Source organism: Staurois parvus, unplaced genomic scaffold (assembly GCF_062004578.1).
Source record: "Staurois parvus isolate SC_StPar_1 unplaced genomic scaffold, SC_StPar_1.0 ptg001387l, whole genome shotgun sequence".
Lineage (NCBI taxonomy): Eukaryota > Metazoa > Chordata > Amphibia > Anura > Ranidae > Staurois > Staurois parvus.
Window position 1 is genome coordinate 684,317 of NW_028319183.1, and position 24,059 is coordinate 708,375.

General features: G+C 44.2%; 1 protein-coding gene across 1 annotated transcript in view; it reads right to left on the reverse strand.

Moving 5' to 3' along the window:
• The window catches only part of QTGAL (queuosine-tRNA galactosyltransferase), a 405,856-nt gene that overhangs the window by 372,581 nt on the left and 9,216 nt on the right, over positions 1-24,059 (reverse strand). The window contains exons 3-4 of the mRNA XM_089661795.1: positions 18,727-18,843; positions 12,695-12,794 (exon numbers count right to left, since the gene is read on the reverse strand). Coding sequence (XP_089517921.1) covers positions 12,695-12,794; positions 18,727-18,843 — 217 coding nt within the window. The remainder of the gene's footprint in view (positions 1-12,694; positions 12,795-18,726; positions 18,844-24,059) is intronic.

The window sequence follows — 24,059 nt, forward strand, 5'->3', positions numbered from 1 at the left end:
TGTGACATTTCATAAGTCAGTAACCGCCATAGTACACCATAGACCATTGGAAAGAAATAAGCCAGCTCAATCTCACCGCAGGCACAGGGACAACTCTTGATGTGGAGGTAGATGGTAAAATGGTAGATGGTATAACCATATGTGAACTGAGCCAGTTGAAGAACATGTGGGTCCCAAACAGGGGAACCGCCGTATCGTCCTAAATGGGAGCTTCAGTATCCGGTGGTACCACTCTGCCCGGGTGCCAGTCCGAATCCAACTGTAAAGATGGCCACTGTTGGAATTGGCGACACTTCGGACTGACGTCACTGCTACTCCAGGACGGTAGCCCACTGCTCACCCCGCTCAGGACACCCCAGGACGGGGTCTGAGAAGAATGAAGTGTTCAGTCGGTGCTGGGTGTCCTGAGCAGGGTGAGCAGTGAGCGACTGTCCTGGAGACTGAGGTATTGTTAACATCACATCCGGTTAGCAGTGACGTCAGTTAAGGTCCGAAGTGTCGTCCCTTCAAACAGCAGCTTAATGCAGACATGATTGGCTTATATGCAGACCATATATCTAGCAGACCAGCCCCCCCCCCCTGCAGTTAGCTCTGCACATAATTACCATCCTCGGGCTTATCCATAAACTCGGTAAAATCCAAGATACTACCAATAGATTCTTTCCTACCTACTCTGGAACAGGATTCCCTCCCACTTATAATAGGATATCTCTGGATATAAGTGTCCGAAGATGTTTCAGGAATTTTAGTCCCTGAACTACCATTAACCCCCCTGGCGGTATTCCCGAGTGTAGCTCGTGGTAAAATTTCTATACCAAAAGCGGTAACCCCGAGCTACACTTGGGCTTACCATGCGGCGTTGCTCAGGGAGTCCCTGCAGCACTTACCTTGTCCTTCGTTCCCGCGATGTCTCCCCTGCAGCGTCCCCGGCCATCTCCTCCGGCCGATTCCGGCACCCGGCTTCTGTGTTCCGGTCCCCGGGACGTACGGGCGCCGCCGGTGGCGGGAAATTTAAAAAATTTCATTTTTTTTTTTTTTAAATTTTAGATAGTAAAACATTGCTGTTTCATCCCATTTCACATACATATTGTCCCGAGTGCTTTGTCCGGCGCCCTGCCTGCATTTTGTCTGTTCTTTCTGCCTGGAAACTGAGAAACGTCCATGGCGTCCAAAAAGCGTCCCTTTAGGTCAAAAGCGGTTTTAGACCGGCTAGAGAACAGCGATAGTAAATCAGAACCACTTGCAGAATTGAGTGATGATTTGTGGGGAAATTTTTCTAAAAATTACAGCCTACAATAAAAAAACTATTTCCATGCGAAAAAATGGTACCGCTTTCAGCACAAAAAAATCGGAAAGAATCATACCGCTAGGGAGGTTAAAGTAAAATACAGATATGGTCTAGGTTGCAATTGGATGTCATGGGCTGAGCCAATTTAACGAACGTGATCCTTTTGCCTAAAATGTAGTATGGCACTCTCCAGTGTATACCCCCCCCCTGAATACATTCAAGTTCTAAAGTCTCTTCATTATCCCTTTTTGTGGGCTGGTGCAGGTATTATTTAGGCTGGTCTATACTTCCAAGACCGTTGGGCCTGGGCGGTCTACATTACCAGACTTTAATTTGTATTGCATAGCCTGACAAATTTCCCATATATCACACTGGAGGAGTTCGGAGTTTTCCAAATTCTTATACTAACCTCTCCGCATTAATCAGGTGTAAAGCACTTCCCAGACCGTTCATACTTCACTTCCAATGGGAATCGTAGCGCAAGCCCTAAACTAGCAATATATAGGTTGTTAATTCAGGCTTTAAAAAATTGGGATGCTATGCCCGTTAAGACACATTTCACCTCTATATACCCCAATGCCCCATTGGCACAACTGCCATTTGGTGAATTTTCACTACTTCTACACACGGAGTACTTGTTGGGAATGGGAATTACTTGCCTAGGCCATATCGATGTACTAGATGGCATCACATTCTTTGATAAACTAATAGCAGATTTTCAACTCCCCAATCGTATGTTTTTCCATTACTTCCAGCCTCGGCATGCTGCCCACATCCGATTCCCTGACCCACTAAGGGACTTACCCAAATGCTCACTTGTTAACACTTTTGTTGACCCACGTGGAGCTAAACGGTTTTCCAGAATTTACCAGCACCTGCTTGATGTACAAGTGCTAAAGCCAAAATGCGATAAGTGTCACTAAACCCACAACAGTACAATCAGTCTGTAGATGCAGTAAAGCATGCTTGTTCTACTCACTGTGGAATCTTAGGAGTTAATCCTCCGCATTATGTAGAAAGGCGGTTTGATCCTGTCTTCTCTGATCCTCCCCTTCTTCCACAGTTTCCAATCTATCTACCATAGTACAAAGCAGCATTGGCAAGTCTGCATATGCTCCGTTTGGTGTGTATTGCTTGGTGTGTAAGGGAAACTAAGGGGCGACCCCGCCTCTTAGTTTCCTTTAGCGGAGTAGAAAATGACAGCTCATTCTCGGAACTATAGCGAAGGGGGAAAAAAAAGCTGGTAATTACATTTAAAAACTGGCAGTGACATATAGGAGCAGCCAGTGAGGGAGCCTGAGTGTATACACTGCTCCCTCACTGAATACACTGCTTCTCTCCTGCCCCCTCCTTGCACACACTGCCCCCACCCCCTACAAAGAGCACCTGTCACTCATATGCTATCACATAGGGGACTATTGGTCCCCTATGTGATAGCAATAAAATCATAAGTATATATATATATATTATTATAATACAGGACTTATATAGTGCCGACAGTTTGCTCAGAGCTTTACATTATGGAGGGAGACAGTACAGTAACAATACAGTTCAATACAAGAGGGATTAGAGGGCCTGATCCTGGGAGCTTACAATCTAGGAGGGATAGTGGTACAAGAGCTAATTAGCTGTGGGGGATGGAGTGGTAGGAAGAGTAGGGGATTCCAGTATTAGCTGGGGGCGGGTTAGGCTTCCCCGAAGAGATGGGTTTTCAGAGTGCGCCTAAAAGTGAGCAGAGTAGGCAATAGCCTGATAGCTTGGGGTAGGGAGTTCCAGAGGATGGGTGAAGCCCTTGAGAAATCCTGCAGACGAGCATGGGAGGAGGAGACAAGGGAGCTAGAGAGTAGGAGGTCTTGCGAGGAGCAGAGAGTATGGTTTAGAGACAAGGTCGGTGATGTAATTAGAGGCAGCGTTATGAACGGCTTTATACGTCAGTGTTTTGAATTTTATCCGTTGGGCAATTGGAAGCCAGTGGAGGGATTGACAGAGAGGGGTGGAGGACACTGAATGGAGGCCAGTGGAGGGATTGGCAGAGAGGGGTGGAGGACACTGAGTGGAGGCCAGTGGAGGGATTGGCAGAGAGGGGTGGAGGACACTGAGTGGAGGCCAGTGGAGGGATTGGCAGAGAGGGGTGGAGGACACTGAGTGGAGGCCAGTGGAGGGATTGGCAGAGAGGGGTGGAGGACACTGAGTGAAGGCCAGTGGAGGGATTGGCAGAGTGGGGTGGAGGACACTGAGTGGGGGCCAGTGGAGGGATTGGCAGAGAGGGGTGGAGGACACTGAGTGGAGGCCAGTGGAGGGATTGGCAGAGAGGGGTGGAGGACACTGAGTGGAGGCATTGGCAGAGAGGAGAGGCAGATACAGAACGGTTAGTAAGGTGGATGAGTCTGGCAGCAGCATTCATGATGGACTGGAGGGGGATAGCCTGTGATGAGGTAGGCCAGTGAGGTGGGAGTTACAGTAGTCAAGGCGTAATATAATAAGGGAGTGAATGAGTTGCTTAGTGGTTTCTGAGGTTAGGAACGGTCGTATTTTGGAGATGTTGCGGAGGTGAAGTCTATGCAAGTTTGTCAGTGATTGGATTTGGGGCTGAAAGGACAGATTGGAGTCTAGGATTACACCTAGTACTCTGGCGTGACGGGTATATAATACTTATTAAATTTTTTTTTTTAAATTACAAAAACATTTTTGAGCCTCCCCACATACGCAGGCATTTCGGTTTTGGTGTTCGGCCACGTGCATTCTGAATTTTTCGGCACCAGAATTTTCATTTTGGTGCAATACTAATTTTTATCTTGATATTTTTTTGCTTGGGGTTCTCCTTTTAAAAATGTATCACGCCGCAGAAAGTGTGAATCATAACAAACATTCTGAATACACTAGTTTCCAAAATCAGAGAAATATTTTGGCTCCTAAGATACCATCGCTGCAATAATATTTGCATCAACAAAACAAACTCATTAAATCTCAATCACATCTGGCAGCTTCTGGCTAGGGTGGAATAGAACAGCTGTGCCTGAACACAACCTCCCAAAAAACCCAGCAAATGCATCAATCCTGTCACTTTAAATAACATTCCTTTTTTTTTTTAGGTTTCCAGTGAAAGAGATGCAACTGGCAGAGGGAAAAGTTATGAGGTTTATTCTAAGTTTGCGGAAAAAAGAAAAAAAAAAAAAGGGGGTTGAATGATTTGTGCCAAAGGATTTGCATTGGGTGCAGAGCTCTTAGAGTAATAGGTTGCCATGGTTACAGGCCTCCAAATGCGAGTTCCATCTGATATTAAACATTCCACACTGCTGGAATGAGGGAGTGACCCCATATTTTTGTAGAGCAAACGCCTTTTCTTACACATATTTTGATTTCAAATAAACACAAGGATCCCGTTTAGTAGTCTGAGTTACTGAAAAAGTATGCAAGGATACGAAATGAAGAGATGAAAGCACGGCACGCACCAGGCACATCCCAAAAAGCATATGGAAATCATTCAACTTTCCTCAATATGTGCAAGGCTAGCCACAAATGGACAGATGTTTCTAAAAAGCGGCACAAGATAACTACTCGTCTTGGAGCCAGTGCTGCAATGCCAGGGCCCAACTTGGCCAAAAAAGTGAATGCTGCGGTAAGCAGCTCATTTGTTTTCCTCTATACACAAGCAGATGACTCACTGAGAAGAACGGTCTAAGACCCCAGAGGCACATTGGCAGGATGACCCTGATGTACTATCCAAATTGGCTAAAAGCTATGCTTGAAAATAAGCTAGAGCCTATTTTTTTCCCAACAAAAAACAAAATGGCGACCCCTCCCTTCCTGCCCAACATTAGATTATAGCAGCAGTTGGACCACAGCTCGCAAGGATCAAGGGTACCACTTATCTCACCATTATCCAATTGTTGCCCTCTAGTTTACTGGTGCCCAACCTGCGACCTTTTCGCCTAGCAGCACTAGGGTTGCCGGATCGAATCCCAACCACGGCCTGTGTGGGTTTCCTCGAGGTAATCTGATTTCCTCCCACACTCCAAATACATGCTGGTAGGTAATTGGCTCCGGTCTAATATGGCCATAGTAGGTGTATGTATAAATGTGAGTTAGGGACCTTAGATTGTACGCCCCTTGAGGGCAGGCACTGATGTGAATGTACAATATATATGTAAAGCGCTGCATAAATTGATGGTGCTATACAAGCACCTGAAATAAATGAAATACCTTTACAAATAAATTTGGGCTCCACTCCAGGTCCCCAGTCCTGCTGTCTCCAGTGACTCATATCATTATAAGGGTGCCGACAAGGAAAGAGCCCATCCTGGCCCTGAATGTACTCCATAACCAAAGAAAGTCCAACCGCGAAACCGTGACAATGGCTTCAGCCCAGGTCCACACAGGCCACACCTCTGACACATTTCATCCTCTCCACAGGGCTTGGTCAAGGAGGTCCATGACTAAGCCCTGTGGCCAGGGCAAAAGCCTTTAGACCTCAACAGTCTGTAGTGACAACATTGCTTAGTGTAATTGCATTCATCTCTACTAGCCTCATGTAAAGTATGCCCAGTTTCATATTGCCTTCTTCAGCATATCTCAAGCCAAAAAGGTAGCATGTCCGCACTCTCTGACCCTCATTTCCTGTATTTGGTCTGCAGTTTCTGACAGTCCTTTCAAGCAATACATATACTGAACATTATGTGCGGCCCCTTGGTGATATCAGGGGCTGCATTTGAGTCCCCCTTTAGCTCCTAAGTTGACAACCACTGATCTAGTTCATGGGACAATGGGGGAGTGTAATCAGTGTAAAAATGCATGCCAAGAACTACAAACCCAATATGACCAAAAGTGGACACCTAAACATCACACCCATGTAAGCCAATGAGGAGAGAGCGGGGGGGGGGGGGACCGAGTATATGAAAGGACACACAGAGTGCGGCTTGGGAGCAAGCCTGCTCGAGCGCCCCCAATAGGTTTGATACTGGGGGTGCACTCGGCAGGGGGGAGGAGCCATGACTGCAGGTGGGGGACCCAAAAAAAAAAAAAGAAGAGGATTGGGGCTGCTCTGTGCAAAACCATTGTACAGAGCAGGTAAGTATAACATATTTGTTATTTAAAAAAAAAAATTCCTTCAGAATCACTTTAAATCCTTTGTGGTTATCGAGAAATATTTTTAAATGAAAGTTTTTGTTCCCGAAGTTCAGCATTAAGTGTAGCTGTGGCCAAACTTATATACAGTTAGGACCTCTGTGTAGTTTTTATTGATTCCATGCCCCAGAAGATGTAAACTCTGACGAAACGTGTAGGGAAGAGCTGTGTGCCGTGACGTCATCATGTTCCTGGAAGTGTGTTTTATCCAGTCGAGATATAAGTAATGTAAGTGCAGTCATTTTAATAAAATAGGTCTTTGGATTTTACAGTGTGTGCATGTGTGTGTGATGACTGGAGAGGCATTTTTATACTGGTACATCAATGAATTTCTTCCAAACCCTGGAAGATGTCAGCTCTGTGTAAGGCAGAGATTTGTGCTGTGACCTCATCATGTTTCCGGAAGTGTGTACTATAAGTTCATTTAGTTAATGAACCAGAGTAAAGGGGGCTGAATACAAATGCACACCACACTTTTCAGATATTTATTTGAAAACCATTTATCATTATCTTTCCATTTCACAATTATGTGCCACTTTGTGTTGGTCTATCACATAAAATCTCAATAAAATACATTTCTGTTTTTGGTTGTAACGTGACAAAATGTGGAAAATTTCAAAGGATATGAACACTTTTTCAAGGCACTGTACTAGGGACAATTTAGGCAGATGCTATTTAACCCACCAGCATGTCTTTGGAGTGTCGGAGGAAAATCGGAGCACCCGGAAGAAACCCATGCAGGCACATGGAGAACAAGAAAAATCCAGGCAGGTAGTTCAGTCACCTTGCTAGAATCTATTGGGGTCTGTGAATGGTGACCCATTTGGGCCCAATAAACCCATGGCAAACAAAATAAAGTGTTAAACTAAAATGTGAGCCCACAAATCAATAGGTCACATAGTCTCGGTCAGAGAATTATGGGAGACTATTATGTAGACAGAGCAGGCAGGACAGATGATGAGCAGTCTCCTGATGCCAGCCCTCAAGGACATCGGACTGTGTAAGAGATTACATAACGAATACTATAGCACTTGTCAAGGGACACGATACTGTAATGACATTTTCTACAGAAGAGCGTAAAGTCTGGTGTTTGAGGATCTCGTGACCAATGTTAAAATAAAGGTTATTCATTTTTTTACCTATAGATCTACTTTAAAATAAATAGAATGGAATGGATGTTTGGTGGTTTCTGGGGTTGGGAACGTGCAGATTTTGGCGATGTTTCAGAGGTGGAGTCTGCACAGGCTGGGGGGAAGACAAGAAACTCGGTTTTGGAGAGGTTTGGTTTGGGGAGGTGGAGCGACGTCCAGTCTGATGTGTCACTCAGTAGGTGTGTGATTCGGGCAGAGACTGAGGGGGTGAGGTGGGGGGTTGAGAGGGGTTGGGCTCCGTTTCCTCCACCCCCCTCTTCCAATCCCTCCACTGGCTTCCGATTGCGCAACAGATCAAATTCAAAATCCTAACACTGACGTACAAAGCTGTCCACCATACTGCCCCGAACTACATCACTGACCTAATATCCAAGTACCGCCCAGCACGCACACTCCGCTCCTCACAAGACCTCCTTCTCTCTAGTTCCCTGGTCTCCTCCTCCCATGCCCGCCTCCAGGACTTCTCCAGGGTGTCACCCATCCTCTGGAACTCCCTGCCCCAACCCATCAGATTATCACCTACTCTCCTCTCCTTTAGGCGCACCCTGAAAACCCATCTCTTCAGGGAAGCCTACCCCACCCCCTGCTAACTTGCCGACCTCCTCCACTCTTCCTACCACTCCATCCCCCACAGCTATCTCCTCCTGTGCCACCACCCCCTCCCTCCTAGATTGTAAGCTCGAAAGAGCAGGGCCCTCGATCCCCTCGTGTTTTGCATTGTATTGGTATTGTTCTGTCACATGTTCTGTCTCCCTTTGTAATGTACAGCGCTGAGCGAACTATTGGCGCTTTATAAATACTGTATAATAATAATAATAATATAATAATGTGAGCTTGTTGGACATATAATTCCAAAATCATGGCCATTAAAGCTCACTTTTTCAACTTTTACACCATCCAAAAACATAATTTTACTCTTATTGTTAGACTCCATCGTGTTCACAAACATTCTTCAACTTGCGGAGATATTGATGTTACTATTTGTGGTGGCACATGTGCAGTAGTAGGCTCATTTCCAGCACCCTGGACCTGCCAAGATCTACAGAGTGAGAGCCTTGCCAAGGACAGTAATGACGTAATCACGTCAAGGCACATCCTCTAATAATTCTTCTCTTCCTTCCAGTGACATCACTGGAGTTTGTAATTGTCTCCTAAATGTGCCACCTCTTTTTGTTTTGTTGTATTACTCCCCTCTTCCGCCTGAAGTTCCATTTGACTTGGGGTTTGTGCGCTTTGCATTGGAAGTGAGGCTTGGCTCTGTCTGTGCGTGGACGACTTCAGAGACCGGAAGCAGGGATATAAGAAATGAAGGTTGGACATAATCCAAGATGGATCCAGCTTTAGCGAGAGCATGCAAAACTTGACCTACATCAGGCAACGCAGTAGGCATAATCATAGAGGTGTATAGAGTCTTTATTCATGATATGGTGAACGTTTTTCTGGCAGGCAAATTCAGTCTACTTCAGCTTAAATATAGAGCACCCCCTTGTAGCTAGAACGTCCTCCACTCATCTGGAAAATCTTTCCACAAGGTTTTAGAGGGTGGCTGTGGGAATATACACACACACCAGCCACTTTATTAGGCACATCTGTTCAATTGCTTGGTAACACAAATTGCTAATCAGCCAATCACATGGCAGCAGCTCAGCGCATTTAGGCATCTAGACTTGCTGAAGTTCAAATCGAGCATCAGAAAGGGCGAAGAAAGGGGATTTAAGAGACTTTGAACGTGGCATGGTTGTTGGTGCCAGATGGGCTGGTCTGGGCATTTCAAAAACTGCTGATCTACTAGGATTTTCACACACAACTATCTCTAGAGTTTACAGCGATTGGTCCAAAAAAGAGAAAAAATATCCAGTGAGCGGCTGTTGTGTGGATGAAAACGCCTTGATGATGTCAGAGGTCAGAGGAGAATGGGCAGACTAGATGCTGCAACATTCAGATGGTAGGGTCAGAATTTGGCGTAAACAACATGAAAGCATGGATCCATCCTGCCTTGTATCAATGGTTCAGGCTGGGGGTGGTGGTGTCATGGTGTGGTGGATCCATCCTGCCTTGTATCAATGGTTCAGGCTGGTGGTGGTGGTGTCATGGTGTGGGGAGATTTTCTTGGCACTAGAAAGGTGTACATAATAAAGTGGCGTATGCCCATAAGCCAAAAATGCATTTGTCAAATCTGCTACTAATGTTGGAAAAAAAGATCTGGCTCACAGTCAACATTCCAATTTATGCCAAAGGTGTTCAAAAGAGTCAAAGTTTCAAGGCAGGCCACTCAAGTTTCTCCACACCGAACAAATCAAACCATGTCTTTCTTGAGCTGGCTTGGTGCACAAGGTATAGTCATGATGGAACAGAAAAGATCCTTCCCCAAACTTATCAAAAAGTTGGAAGTGCACTATTATCTAAGATCTAAGAAAACATATTTAATGAGCAATGGTACTTTGAAATTAGATGCAGTCAATTGAAAGAAAAATCTCAAAATCTCAAAACAAGCCCAACGCCTCTGGTAACGTGGCTCTTCTACAGCAGGGCTTTCCTCAATGGGTACCCAACAGTAGTTTAAACCATAAAAACACATGAAAGGAGCACCTGACCAAGAATGAGGTGAAAGAATAATTTTAATTGTCGATAAATTGCTCACATAAAAACATCCAATGCGTTTTGGGGGCCAAAACACTCAAAGAATAGATATAAAACGCTCATAATGATTAAATATTATGTGTAACTATGCAAACATTTATATGTATTTTTGGACACAATTTAATAGACAAATTATTTAGATTATGTTTTATATCTATTCTCCTAGACTGTAAACTCTAACGAGCCGGGCCCTCTGTTTCCTCTTGTACCAAATTGTATTGTAACTTATGTCTACCTTCATTTTGTAAAGCGCTGCGCAAACTGTTGGCGCCATATAAGTTCTGTATAATAATAATAAAATGCTTATTTTGCCACTTGAAATTGGCTGTTTTTATGTGAGCAAGTTTTTAACAATTAAAATGATTTTGGACTCTTTCATACCTTTTGATTTGGCGCTCCTTTTTGGCGTTTTTACAAATATCTTTGCATGCTGTAGGATTAACCATACACTTCACCGAAAACTCCTGAACTCACCTGAATACACCTACATAGTGTTAGGTCAGGTTTCCAATACTTTAGGCCACAAGTGTATTTTCCAGTGACAGTCAGGAGGAAAGAAAACTCTTTAGTCAATTTATAATCCTTATGATCAGTATGGGTTTTAGAGCGCTGGGATCCTCATTGTTCAGATTCCGTAAAGGGTTTTGAGACTTGAGTTAGGCCTCTCTTAAAGTGGAGTGTAAGCTTTGCTTATCTGCCTACTCCTCCTTTCGCTGCCACATTTGGCACAGGTCCCAGCCCTCTGGGACCTGTGAAGTGCATGCGCAGTAGGAACCCAGCCGTGAAGCCACAAGGCTTCATTGCCAGTTTCCCTTACTCAAGATGGAAGACATACAACCTCGAAATGCGTCAGTCCCAGCTATCCAGAGGTTCACAGTCCCCCACTAGACCACCTTCAGGGGTTTCTGGACCACACTGCATCCTTTTCGACATGCTTTCCATTTGATCTGATTTTATTTCTCTTTGTGAGTATTTTACTATTTATAAATAAATCTAATTTTTAAAAGGTAATGCACTAGGCCTGTGCGCCCTCCTTTTGTTTCTTATATACAGTTCTCTTTGGATTTCCCTGGTCTGTTGAGGGCAGCAAGGCTTGCATTCCTTTCTTACTCATGTGGGGATACTGACATTGTGGAGTCCACTGTCCAGCGCAGGAGCACATTATTATTATATTATTATACAGTATTTATAAAGCGCCGATAGTTCGCTCAGCGCTGTACATTACAAAGGGGGACAGAACATGTGACAGAACAATACCAATACAATGCAAAACATGAGGGGATCGAGGGCCCTGCTCTTTCGAGCTTACAATCTAGAACATGCATTCGGTTGCTTTATTCTCTTTTCTCCTCAGAGTTCCTAGATGAGGGATACCTTAAATGTGATTATCTACCTCATGAGCAGTGGTTTGCTGCGGTATGTAACCCATGTGTGACCCTACATGCATCTGGACATTTTCATTTTTTGTCTGTCTTGTCCTTTTTCTCTACTCATGATCTTTATTTGTTGCAATCACAATTATAGCTGTTTGGAATCCACGTTGGTGTTTTAATCAAAACCAAGCAATAAAACAGATTGTTTTATGATACTTTGTACTCAGGATTACTCTTGTGATACCTTAGCCCAGTGAGTATTTGTCACCAATGGTAACCACGTTGCCTACTCTTGGGGCAGTCTGGTTTTTGTTTAGCTGGTTTAATAGCCTGGGAAAGTCTTATAAGTTCTTAACACTGTCCACTGTCTCTGGCTACCCTAAAGATCCATAGGTTCCAGGGTCAAAGTACTGACCTGATCGCTAATAGTTTTCCTCCAGAGATAAGCTGTGTACTGAACAAATCGCATATCCTAGAGCCGAGAATTCAAACATTTCAGTTATACAATAGGACGACTAAAAAAGGATGGGATCTGCAGACCATGGATCGGTTTCCAAACAGACAGCCCAATCACAGAGAAAATCCTCCTTTCCAAACCAGCACTCCAGATTCTGCTAGGCTTTGGCCACTGGCTGGAGACTTAGGCCAGGGTATAAGTGAAAAAGTTTTATGTAGAAACCGCAAAATCCCTGTGGGCCCCGGCGATATTCACTAGGCCTTGTTCTCAGAATGCTCAGCCATATTCGGTTTCATTTGGCACCTTCTGTAGCACAGCTGCTGAGTACGTCCTACCTTCTTGTCTACGCAGCTATAACTTCTACGGACACTGAACTGTCTAACATGATGGATTTATGAACTTCTGTTTCATTTGGGAGATTTTTGCATATTTACAGTCGGTCGAAGGGTACATAAACACATCCCTGAGGCTACTGGACTATACTATTAGTCTTGTTCAGACACGGGAAGAAGTAGCAAAGCAGCTCCCATGCTCATTTTTTGTTATTTTCTAAATTGTTTATGCATTCTTTATTGTTCTCAAACTGCTGGGCTCATGAATTCTAAAGTTACTTAGTCCACTCTAAACTACTAATACACCTAAAACAACATGGGTCTCCTACCTCCACAGGGTTTAGATGAATTGTGACCACCCACAATCATGTCAAACCCTCGATCTTCAAGTTTTGATTTCCATTGTCGTATGAGGTTGTCAGTGCCATCCTGCAGGTGAAAAAAAAAAAAATTAAAAGACCAAAACTAAAAGAAATTAAAAAAAAAAAAAGACCAAAACAGGTGTTAAAAAGAATAAGTTCATCTTTTGATAAGAAACAATTGAGTACTGTCCGTGATACTTTTTTTATTTATTTGCACTAACATACAATTTTGAGGACAAGCTTTCGGGGTATGTCCCCTTCTTCAAGGTCTAAGCAGTACTATTACAAATCACAAAGTTTAAGCAGAATGTTAGAATGGATTGAGAGAAAAAAAAGAGAAAAAAAAAAAAAAAAGGGCTACAGATAAGATACATCAAAAGTGAGGGGGGGAGGGGGGATACAACACTCACACAGAGGGGGTCAAGTTTTAGCTAATAGATAGTCATAAAGCTGTCAGATAATGGTTGAGGAATCCCATGTCCAAATTAAGACCGTTATCTTTAGTGTCAAATAGAATTATCATTCTTAGTTCAAATGTTTTTCTTTCCTGGATGGATTTAAATTTTCCTTTCAGAACTAAAATATTGAGGTCTTCCATATTGTGGCCTGGTTGTGAGAAATGGTGTCCCACAGGTGTGCAGAGGTCATCTTCTTTATGTTCCTTGATGGTATGTCTGTGTAAATTCATCCGTGTTTGCAACCTCTGTCCTGTTTCACCAACATAAGATCCTTTGCTGCATTTTCTGCACTGGATAAGGTATACAACATTACTGGAGGTGCAGCTGTATGATCCGGAGATATTGAAGATCCCTTTTGAGTGTCTGACACTTTTTGATGGATTTATTTGGTTGCACAGCTTGCAGCGTTTCTTATTGCAGGGTTTGCTTCCATTATTTGTGGCATCATAATCAGAAGGAAGTTTCCTACTGATTAGTTTATTTCTGAGGTTGGGGGGTTGTCTGAAAGCCAGTATTGGGGGTTGCTGGAATATTTCTTTCAGAGTTCCATCCTCTGTTATGATGGGTTGTAAATCTTTGATTATTTTTCTTATCCCTTCTAGTGCCGGGCTGTATGTAGTTACTAGAGGTACACGGTTGTTTGTTTTTTTCTCTTTGTACTGAAGCAGATTTTCCCTTTGGGTTCTCAAGGCTGTGTTTATGCTGGTGTTGATAGTTTTGTCCTTGTAACCTTTCTTATGGAAGGCGTCTGCTAGTGTCCCAAGATGTTTATCTCTGTCTCTTGGGTCAGAACATACTCGGTGGTATCTGATGGCCTGACTGTGTATGATGGCACGTTTCGTGTGTTGGGGGTGGAAGCTAGAACTGTGGAGGTAGTTGCATCTGTCAGTGGGTTTCCTGTATATTGAGGTGTGAAGCGTATCATCCCTGATGTATACTGTGGTGTCTAGGAAGTTGACCTGTGTGTTTGAGTATTCCATTTTTAGTTTGATTGATGTTGATAAAAAATAATAAAACGCACATTTTTTTTTTTGCAGGTAAAAAAGCATTGCACCAGTGATCAGTAGGTCTCTGGTGCAATGCAGGTCTCCTGCACATCTGTCAGTATACCTCCTTGCCTGTACGGGATGCATGAGCAAGAAGATATACTGATAGCTAGATTCAATGAACTAACACAGCACCATGGTAGTTCATTGAGAACTACAAGCAGACAGTCGCTAAGGGTGTTGGGACTAGTAGTTTCTCAATCACAGAGGAGTGACAAATCCGGGCGGGCGGAGCTCCATACAGCCACTTTTTTAAAAAATTTGACAGCTGGGGGGAGAAACGTCAAAGCAGGGGGCGGGGGCCGGTGCTTTCATAACATGTTACACCCTGAATATTGGTGAAACATGTAATGAAAGGTGAACTTATCCTTTAAAAATAAAAAGCAGCTCAGGTTGCAGTACATTTGCCAAAACGCATCTTGATTATCCACAAGACTTTTGGGCAAATATTCTGTGGACTGATGAGACAAAAGTTGAATTTTTTGGAAGGTGTGCGTCTCGTTACATCTGGCAGAAAACTAAAACAGCATTTCATAAAAAGAACATCATACCAACAGTCAAACATGGTGACATGGGGCAGCACAGTAGCTAAATGGTTAGCACTTCCACCTGGCAGTACTCGGGTCGTGGGTTCAAATCCCAGCCACGGCACCTGCTGTCTGGAGTTTGCATATTCTCCCTGTGCCTGCGTGGGTTTCCTCCGGGTAGTCCGGTTTCCTCCCACACTCCAAAGACATGCTGGTAGGTTAATTGGCTCCTGTCTAAATTTTCCCTAGTATGTGTATGTATGAATGTGAGTTAGGGACCTTAGATTGTACACCCCTTGAGGGTTAGGGACCTTAGATTGTACGCCCCTTGAGGGTTAGGGACCTTAGATTGTACGCCCCTTGAGGTTTAGGGACCTTAGATTGTACCCCCCTTGAGGGTTAGGGACGTTAGATTATACGCCCCTTGAGGGTTAGGGACCTTAGATTATACGCCCCTTGAGGGTTAGGGACCTTAGATTGTACCCCCCTTGAGGGTTAGGGACGTTAGATTATACACCCCTTGAGGGTTAGGGACCTTAGATTATACGCCCCTTGAGGGTCAGGGACCTTAGATTGTACGCCCCTTGAGGGTTAGGGACCTTAGATTGTACGCCCCTTGAGGGTTAGGGACCTTAGATTGTACACCCCTTGAGGGTTAGGGACCTTAGATTGTACACCCCTTGAGGGTTAGGGACCTTAGATTGTACACCCCTTGAGGGTTAGGGACTGATGTGAATGTACTATACAGTATATATATATGTGTGTGTAAAGCGCTGCGTAAATTGACGGCGCTATACAAGTACCTGAAATAAATAAATAAATGGTAGTGTGATGGTCTGGGGCTGCTTTTCAGCTTCAGGACCTGGACGACTTGACATCGTTGATGGAACCACGAATTTTGCACTCTACCAAAAATTCCTGCAGGAGAATGTCCAGCCATTTGTTCCTGACCACCAGCATAAGCGCACTGGGGTTATGCAGCAGGACAATGATCCAACACGCACCAGCAAGTCCACTTCTGAATGGCTCAAAAAAACAAAACAAAAATAAGTTTTGGGAGTGGCCTAGAAAAAGTCTGGACTTAAATCCGATTAAGATGCTGTGGCTTGACCTTAAACAGGCCATTCATGCTGCAAAACTCTGAAATGTAGCTGCATTAAAACAATTCTGCAAAGAAGAGTGGGCCAAAATTCCTCAACAGCGATGTGAACGACTCATTGCTGGTTATCGCAAACACTTGATTGCAGTTATTGCCGACAAGAGTGGCACAACCAGTTATTAGGTTTAGGGGGCAATTACTTTTTCACACAGGGCCAGGCAGATTTGGACGGCTTTTTTCCTTTAATAAATGAAACCATCATTTATAAAACTGCGTTTTGTATTTACTCGGGTTATCTTTGTGTAATATTAAAATTTTTTGATGATCTGAACTTATTAAGCATGACAAATATGCAAAAAAAAAAAAAATCAGAAAGGGAGAAAATACTTTTTTACAGCCCTGTTCATCTGGAATTTTAATTCTGTGCACAATAATGTAAAAACTAGATGGAACGTGTGCCTGGACATATATGCAAAATTGTGTCAAATATAAAGCAAAAGCACAATTTTTTTTTTGATAATTGTGGAATTAGAAATAACGACCATGTTGTTGGATTAACAAAACCGAGACATTTTATGGTTAGGAAAATGCATCCTAACCAGGGGCGGACTGGCAACTCATGGAGCCCCCGGGCAATAGGGGATCATGAGGCCCCTGTGTCCTCGCCCACAGTCAAACCACACCCAAAAAAAATATAAATTATAAATAAACAGCGCAAACATAGACCTCTATATCAAATCAATATACAAAGTGCAAACATATATAAAAAATTGAATAAATAGTGAAGTCCATCAAAATTAATAAACACAAAATTCAAAAATAGTTTGTGCAAACAGAAATTTTCAAATTCTTCTTCTATTATAAAGAAACTTCCACCTTCCACCCGTGAAAACCAACATCAAATGCACTCACCAGATTAAGGTGAATGAAAAGCCTTTTAGGAATTTATGGGATCCTAAACCCTCTTTGGTATCCACTCTATAGGAATCCTCACCTCCAGCATAGACTCCACCATCCAACCAGGGAGAAAAAAAAACTCAGATAGTGTAATATTGCAAAACACCATTCATAAGTGAAATCAAGGATTAAGGCCACTCACATTATAATCGCTTTAAAAAGGCATCTTTTTTAAGACCAGCTTCTTTCCAGATGAACAGTAGATGTAAGGCAACCTCTCACAGAATCTCACATCACAGCTCCAGGTTACAGCAGAAGCTCCACAGAGACCACACATATACAGATCCCAAAAGATGGCCGCTGGAACGCACCGCTCAGCGCGCGCTCCACTCACCGGAAGTGACGTCAGACGTACGGGGTAGTAACCGGAAATGCGTCAACGCGTTTCGCCCCTCCCATCGGGCGTTCTCAAGTCTTGAGAACGCCCGATGGGAGGGGCGAAACGCGTTGACGCATTTCCGGTTACTACCCCGTACGTCTGACGTCACTTCCGGTGAGTGGAGCGCGCGCTGAGCGGTGCGTTCCAGCGGCCATCTTTTGGGATCTGTATATGTGTGGTCTCTGTGGAGCTTCTGCTGTAACCTGGAGCTGTGATGTGAGATTCTGTGAGAGGTTGCCTTACATCTACTGTTCATCTGGAAAGAAGCTGGTCTTAAAAAAGATGCCTTTTTAAAGCGATTATAATGTGAGTGGCCTTAATCCTTGATTTCACTTATGAATGGTGTTTTGCAATATTACACTATCTGAGTTTTTTTTTCTCCCTGGTTGGATGGTGGAGTCTATGCTGGAGGTGAGGATTCCTATAGAGTGGATACCAAAGAGGGTTTAGGATCCCATAAATTCCTAAAAGGCGTTTCATTCACCTTAATCTGGTGAGTGCATTTGATGTTGGTTTTCACGGGTGGAAGGTGGAAGTTTCTTTATAATAGAAGAAGAATTTGAAAATTTCTGTTTGCACAAACTATTTTTGAATTTTGTGTTTATTAATTTTTATGGACTTCACTATTTATTCAATTTTTTATATATGTTTGCACTTTGTATATTGATTTGATATAGAGGTCTATGTTTGCGCTGTTTATTTATATTTTTTACAATTTGTGTTGATCACATTGCACAGCAGCAGGATAGAACCTATAGTAGGGTGTTTTCACTAGGCGCAGGAAGAGTTTTTAGTTTTTTGTTTTCAGAGGTTATAATATTTACACCCAAAAAAAGCCTATGAAAGGAACCAGGGGCAGCTCATGGGGCCCCCTACTGACCACAGGCCCTCGGGCAGTGCCCGAGTTCCCAAATGGTCAGTCCGCCCCTGGGTGGAACATGTAACATGTTCCCATAGTCTCAGCCATGCACACCACCCCCCCACCTGTGACAGATAGTACGGGGAGAAGTTTCCCCGTACTATATGTCAAATTTGCAGTTGCATTATTCATTCACGGACTTAGCGGCTGTGGCCTGGTAGCTTTCAATTAACTAACTGTGTGACCATTGACACCACCGAGACTCTTCATACTAATGACAACAAAGCCTATCAGTTCACAAGAGAGAAGTGACATCAAGGATGTACTTTATACTGATGAGAATGAAGTCTATCCGTTCACTAGAGACCAGGGACATCACCAAAAGGCTATGTTTTATAAATATGAAGCATATATGTTCACCAAATACATCACTGAAGCACTTACTCATATTGGTGTCAAGTTTATTCAATGAAGAGCATATTTTCTCTTTGCTTCATGTGGTTCCCATCAAAAGGATGATGGGAACCACATGAGGCAGCTCCATGACTGCATACACTCATTACACAACTGAAAGACAAGTCAAAGTTAAAATTAGCAGTAAATTGGACATTTGAAAGTCACTTCGATTAGATATTTGCTAGCCAGTTCAACGTAATTTATAACTGTCTTTTTACCTTGCTGCCATCATTGTAGATAGAAACCTCCAGGGTCCCTGGAAAGTCTTGTAGGTAAACAGATTTCAAGCATTCCTCCAGCCAGGCCTCAGAATTATATGTAGGAATGATAACAGACTGAAAGATAAAAACAGAAGAATTCATACAGTGTGTGGAGATGAAGAGTGTCCCTCCTGGAACACTGGCTGGTTTCTGGAAGAACTGCATATGTATTTATACTGAAATAGAGCGACCAATTAGTAGTCACTGTTCATAATGGTTACTTTGGGTTATTGTACATTAGGGGACTACAAACGTTCTAAACAAGGTGCCGGTTTACTGGCTTCCAGACTTTAGGTGGGCTGGACTGTGACCAGTGGGAATACAGCATTCCTTAGTATTAGTGGGAGAGAACAATGGCTCCGAATTGGTGGTCATTGGGAGTGTAAATGTCACATTGCGCCTGTGGTCAGTGGGAGGAATAGTGCCCCATCATTGCTGTCAGTGGGAGGAACAGTGCCCCATCATTGGTGTCAGTGGGAGGAACAGTGCCCCATCATTGGCATTAGTGGGAGGAATGGTTCTCCATCATTGCTGTCAGTGGGAGGAACAGTGCCCCATCATTGCTGTCAGTGGGAGGAACAGTGCCCCATCATTGGTGTCAGTGGGAGGAACAGTGCCCCATCATTGGCATTAGTGGGAGGAATGGTTCTCCATCATTGCTGTCAGTGGGAGGAACAGTGCCCCATCATTGGTGTCAGTGGGAGGAACAGTGCCCCATCATTGGCACTAGTGGGAGGAATGGTTCTCCATCATTGGTGTCAGTGGGAGGAACAGAGTTCCATCACTGGTGTCAGTGGGAGGAATAGTGTCCCATCACTGGTGTCAGTGGGAGGAATAGAGTTGCATCACTGGTGTCAGTGGGAGGAATAGTGCCTCATCATTGGTGTCAATGGGAAGAATAGTGTTCCATCATTGGTGTCAATGGGAAGAATAGTGGTCCATCATTGGTGTCAATGGGAAGAATAGTGGTCCATCATTGGTGTCAGTAGGAGGAATAATGCCTCATCATTGGTGTCAGTGGGGTGTATAGCAAGGGCAGACTGACAACTCATGGGGCCCCTGTGTCCTCACCCACACTCAAACCACACCCATAAAAGCCTATGAAAGGTACCAGGGGCATCTCATGGGGCCCCCTATTGACCCTGGGCCCTCGGGCAGTGCCCGGGTTCCCAAATGGTCAGTCCGCCCCTGGTGCATAGTGCCTCATCACTGGTGTCAATGGGAGGACAAGTGTCATGGGTGTCAGTAAGAGGAATAGCGTTCCATCATTGGTGTCAGTAGGAGGAATAGTGTTTCATCATTGGGGTCAGTGGGAGGAATAGTGGCCCATCGTTGGTATCAGTGGGAGGAATGGTGTCCCATCATTGGTATCAGTGGGAGGAATAGTGCCCCATCATTGGTGTCAGTGGGAGGAATAGTGCCCCATCATTGGTGTCAGTGGGAGGAATAGTGGCCCATCGTTGGTATCAGTGGGAGGGATAGTGTTCCATCATTTGAGTCAGTAGGAGGAATAGTCCCCCATCATTGGTATCAGTGGGAGGAATAGTGCCTCATCATTGGTGTCAGGACAAGTGTCAGACCATGGGTGCCAGTAGGAGGAATAGTGAACCATCTGTGGTATCAGTGTAAAGAATAGTGTTCCGTCACTGGTGTCAGTGGGAAGAATAGTGCCCTGTCATTGGTGTAAATGAGAGGAATAGTTCCCCATTATTGGTGCCAGTGACAATAGTGCTCCATCATTGGTGACAATGGGAGAAATAATGACCTACAGTTGGTGTCAGCAGAGAGAATGGTGCCCCAAGAGCCAGTGAAAGGCATTAAAAGGGCCATAACCATCCCTTGGGTGCAGTTTGGAGACCACTGTTGTACATGATCCCCCTTTTTGCTATATGCCATGTCTTGAAGTGGTACTCCAGCTCACCTTTCCTGACTTGAAGGCTGTATCTGCCCTGGAGCTAAGGCCCACCCACCAACTCCCTGACCAATGAAATTGAAAACACTCATATTCATTACTTAGTCACTCTCTGGTGCTAGAATTCACCTTTTATATATACAGCATTATGCCTTGAAGAAAAATGTACAGTTTGTTAAAGAATGTTCTGAAACCTGATGGCTCAAGCATACAAATTTTCACTTCAGAAAAGAGTTTTGCCCATCCCCTTCAGTGCATTGCCATTAGTTAGTGAATCTGCCCATCTCTGAAATGGGCAAATAGCAAGGCAGAGGAGACACTAAGAGACAGTCCAAGGCTCTGATTTCTTTTCTGAAGTCAAAATATACAAAATACAGCCCCTTACATGTCACAAGTCCAGGAAAATAAACAAATTGCACCTTGGGTGCCCCTGCTGTTGCATTTAGTTTCTAGCTTTCTATTGTCACACTGTAAACAATAACCTTATGTCATGTTAAAGAATCATTTGCAAAATATTGCTTAAAAAACAAATAATGGAAATAATACACATTTTCATGAATTTTATAAAAAGAGCCCAAACTGGGCTGATTTCTTTCCTACCCTGCTGTGTTTCGTCCACATTTCCAGCTACGCCGAAAGCTCTTGGCATTAGAAACCATGAGAAAAGTCCCATGAACTATTATCAGTCAACTAGGGAAGGCTGGAAAAAATTTTTTGGGGGGGGGGGGGTAGAAATCATAAAAAGTCATGTATCTCCGTGAAAATGGTTTACTACCCCGTGCAAATTGATGAAAACAATCAAAACTGAAGAGAGGGCCCCAAATGATTTTCTGCTGGCAGATAAGGGGGCTAAGGGGTACCAGGAAGAGGGATTGGGATGGAGAACAGCTGCACATGATTTTGTGACCCCTGGATAATCCTGCTTGACCCAAACATGGCCCTGTTGTTCCCTCTTAAAAAAACGTTAAGTAGGCTGCAGCTGGCAGATGTGGCGGGATATTTTCAGCAGGGGGCAAAATGAATCAGCAGAACGTAGGCTAAGCCAGGTTAGTGAAGCAAGGGGTTATGGGAAGCCTCTCAGTTACATCAGGATAAGCTATGATTCCAAGTGCACTAAATAGATTATATCCATTTTTTATTACATCACATGCCAGAGGTCTGTTTGCAAGGAACTGATGTCCAGATTGTATTACTGCACTTGAAACTGTCATCATTTCTGTGTCTCGTTGAAGACCTAATGATCGAGGACACTTATGTGCTGGACGAGGGGTTCATCCAGTGTTTGCGCTGCACATGGCAAGTCTGGAAGGGCTCTGCTGGGGTAAGCAATAGAAGTGAATGGGCACTGCACTCTAGAACAGCCTCTAGAAACTTCGCTGCATACAAAATTCTGTAGTGCAAAGTGGGTTCTTGCTGAACTCTTCCAGTATATATATTTAACCATGTTGTTCAATATAGTGCTTCTACCAATCATCTGGGAGGTAGATGAAGAGTGACAGGATTCAGGTTGAGGCCCCTTTCAAAGTATGAAGCCTAGACCAAGTAAGAAAACAGCAGCAATTATGCTTCAGTTCCAAAATGGGAGGCACCTGTCCACATCACACCCTACTTAGCAGCCTCTCTCAACCTTTTTACCCCAGAGGAAACTCTGAAATAACTTGCAGGTCTTGGAGAACCCTTACTAAATCCAGTCCTTCAGGAGTCATTGGGGAAGAATGTCCCTTACATTTGGAGTCAGTGGGAAGAATGTCCCTTACATTTGGAGTCAGTGGGAAGAATGTCCCTTACATTTGGAGTCAGTGGGAAGAATGTCCCTTACATTGGTGATCAGTGGGAAGAATGTCCCTTACATTGGTGATCAGTGGGAAGAATGTCCCTTACATTGGTGGTCAGTGGGAAGAATGCTCCTTACATTGGTGATCAGTGGGAAGAATGCCCCTTACATTGGTGATCAGTGGGAAGAATGCTCCTTACATTGGTGATCAGTGGGAAGAATGTCCCTTACATTGGTGATCAGTGGGAAGAATGTCCCTTACATTGGTGATCAGTGGGAAGAATGTCCCTTACATTGGGGGTCAGTGGGAAGAATGTCCCTTACATTGTTGGTCAGTGGGAAGAATGTCCCTTACATTGGTGATCAGTGGGAAGAATGCCCCTTACATTGTTGGTCAGTGGGAAGAATGTCCCCTACATTGATCAGCAGGAAGAATGTCCCTTACATTGGTGATCAGCGGGAAGAATGTCCCTTACATTGGTGATCAGTGGGAAGAATGTCCCTTACATTGTTGGTCAGTGGGAAGAATGTCCCTTACATTGGTGATCAGTGGGAAGAATGCCCCTTACATTGTTGGTCAGTGGGAAGAATGTCCCCTACATTGATCAGCAGGAAGAATGTCCCTTACATTGGTGGTCGGTGGGAAGAATGTCCCTTACATTGGGGGTCAGGGGGAAGAATGTCCCTTACATTGGGGGTCAGGGGGAAGAATGTCCCTTACATTGGGGGTCAGGGGGAAGAATGTCCCTTACATTGGGGGTCAGTGGGAAGAATGTCCCTTACATTGGGGGTCAGTGGGAAGAATGTCCCTTACATTGGGGGTCAGTGGGAAGAATGCCCCTTACATTGGGGGTCAGTGGGAAGAATGTTCCTTACATTGGTGGTCAGTGGGAAGAATGTCCCTTACATTGGTGATCAGTGGGAAGAATGTCCCTTACATTGGGGGTCAGTGGGAAGAATGTCCCTTACATTGGGGGGCAGTGGGAAGAATGTCCCTTACATTGGTGATCAGTGGGAAGAATGTCCCTTACATTGGGGGTCAGTGGGAAGAATGTTCCTTACATTGGGGGTCAGTGGGAAGAATGTCCCTTATATTGGTGGTCAGTGGGAAGAATGTCCCTTACATTGGTGGTCGGTGGGAAGAATGTCCCTTACATTGGGGGTCAGGGGGAAGAATGTCCCTTACATTGGGGGTCAGGGGGAAGAATGTCCCTTACATTGGGGGTCAGTGGGAAGAATGTCCCTTACATTGGTGATCAGTGGGAAGAATGTCCCTTACATTGGGGGTCAGTGGGAAGAATGCCCCTTACATTGGGGGTCAGTGGGAAGAATGTTCCTTACATTGGTGGTCAGTGGGAAGAATGTCCCTTACATTGGTGATCAGTGGGAAGAATGTCCCTTACATTGGGGGCAGTGGGAAGAATGTCCCTTACATTGGTGATCAGTGGGAAGAATGTCCCTTACATTGGGGGTCAGTGGGAAGAATGTTCCTTACATTGGGGGTCAGTGGGAAGAATGTCCCTTATATTGGTGGTCAGTGGGAAGAATGTCCCTTACATTGGTGGTCGGTGGGAAGAATGTCCCTTACATTGGGGGTCAGGGGGA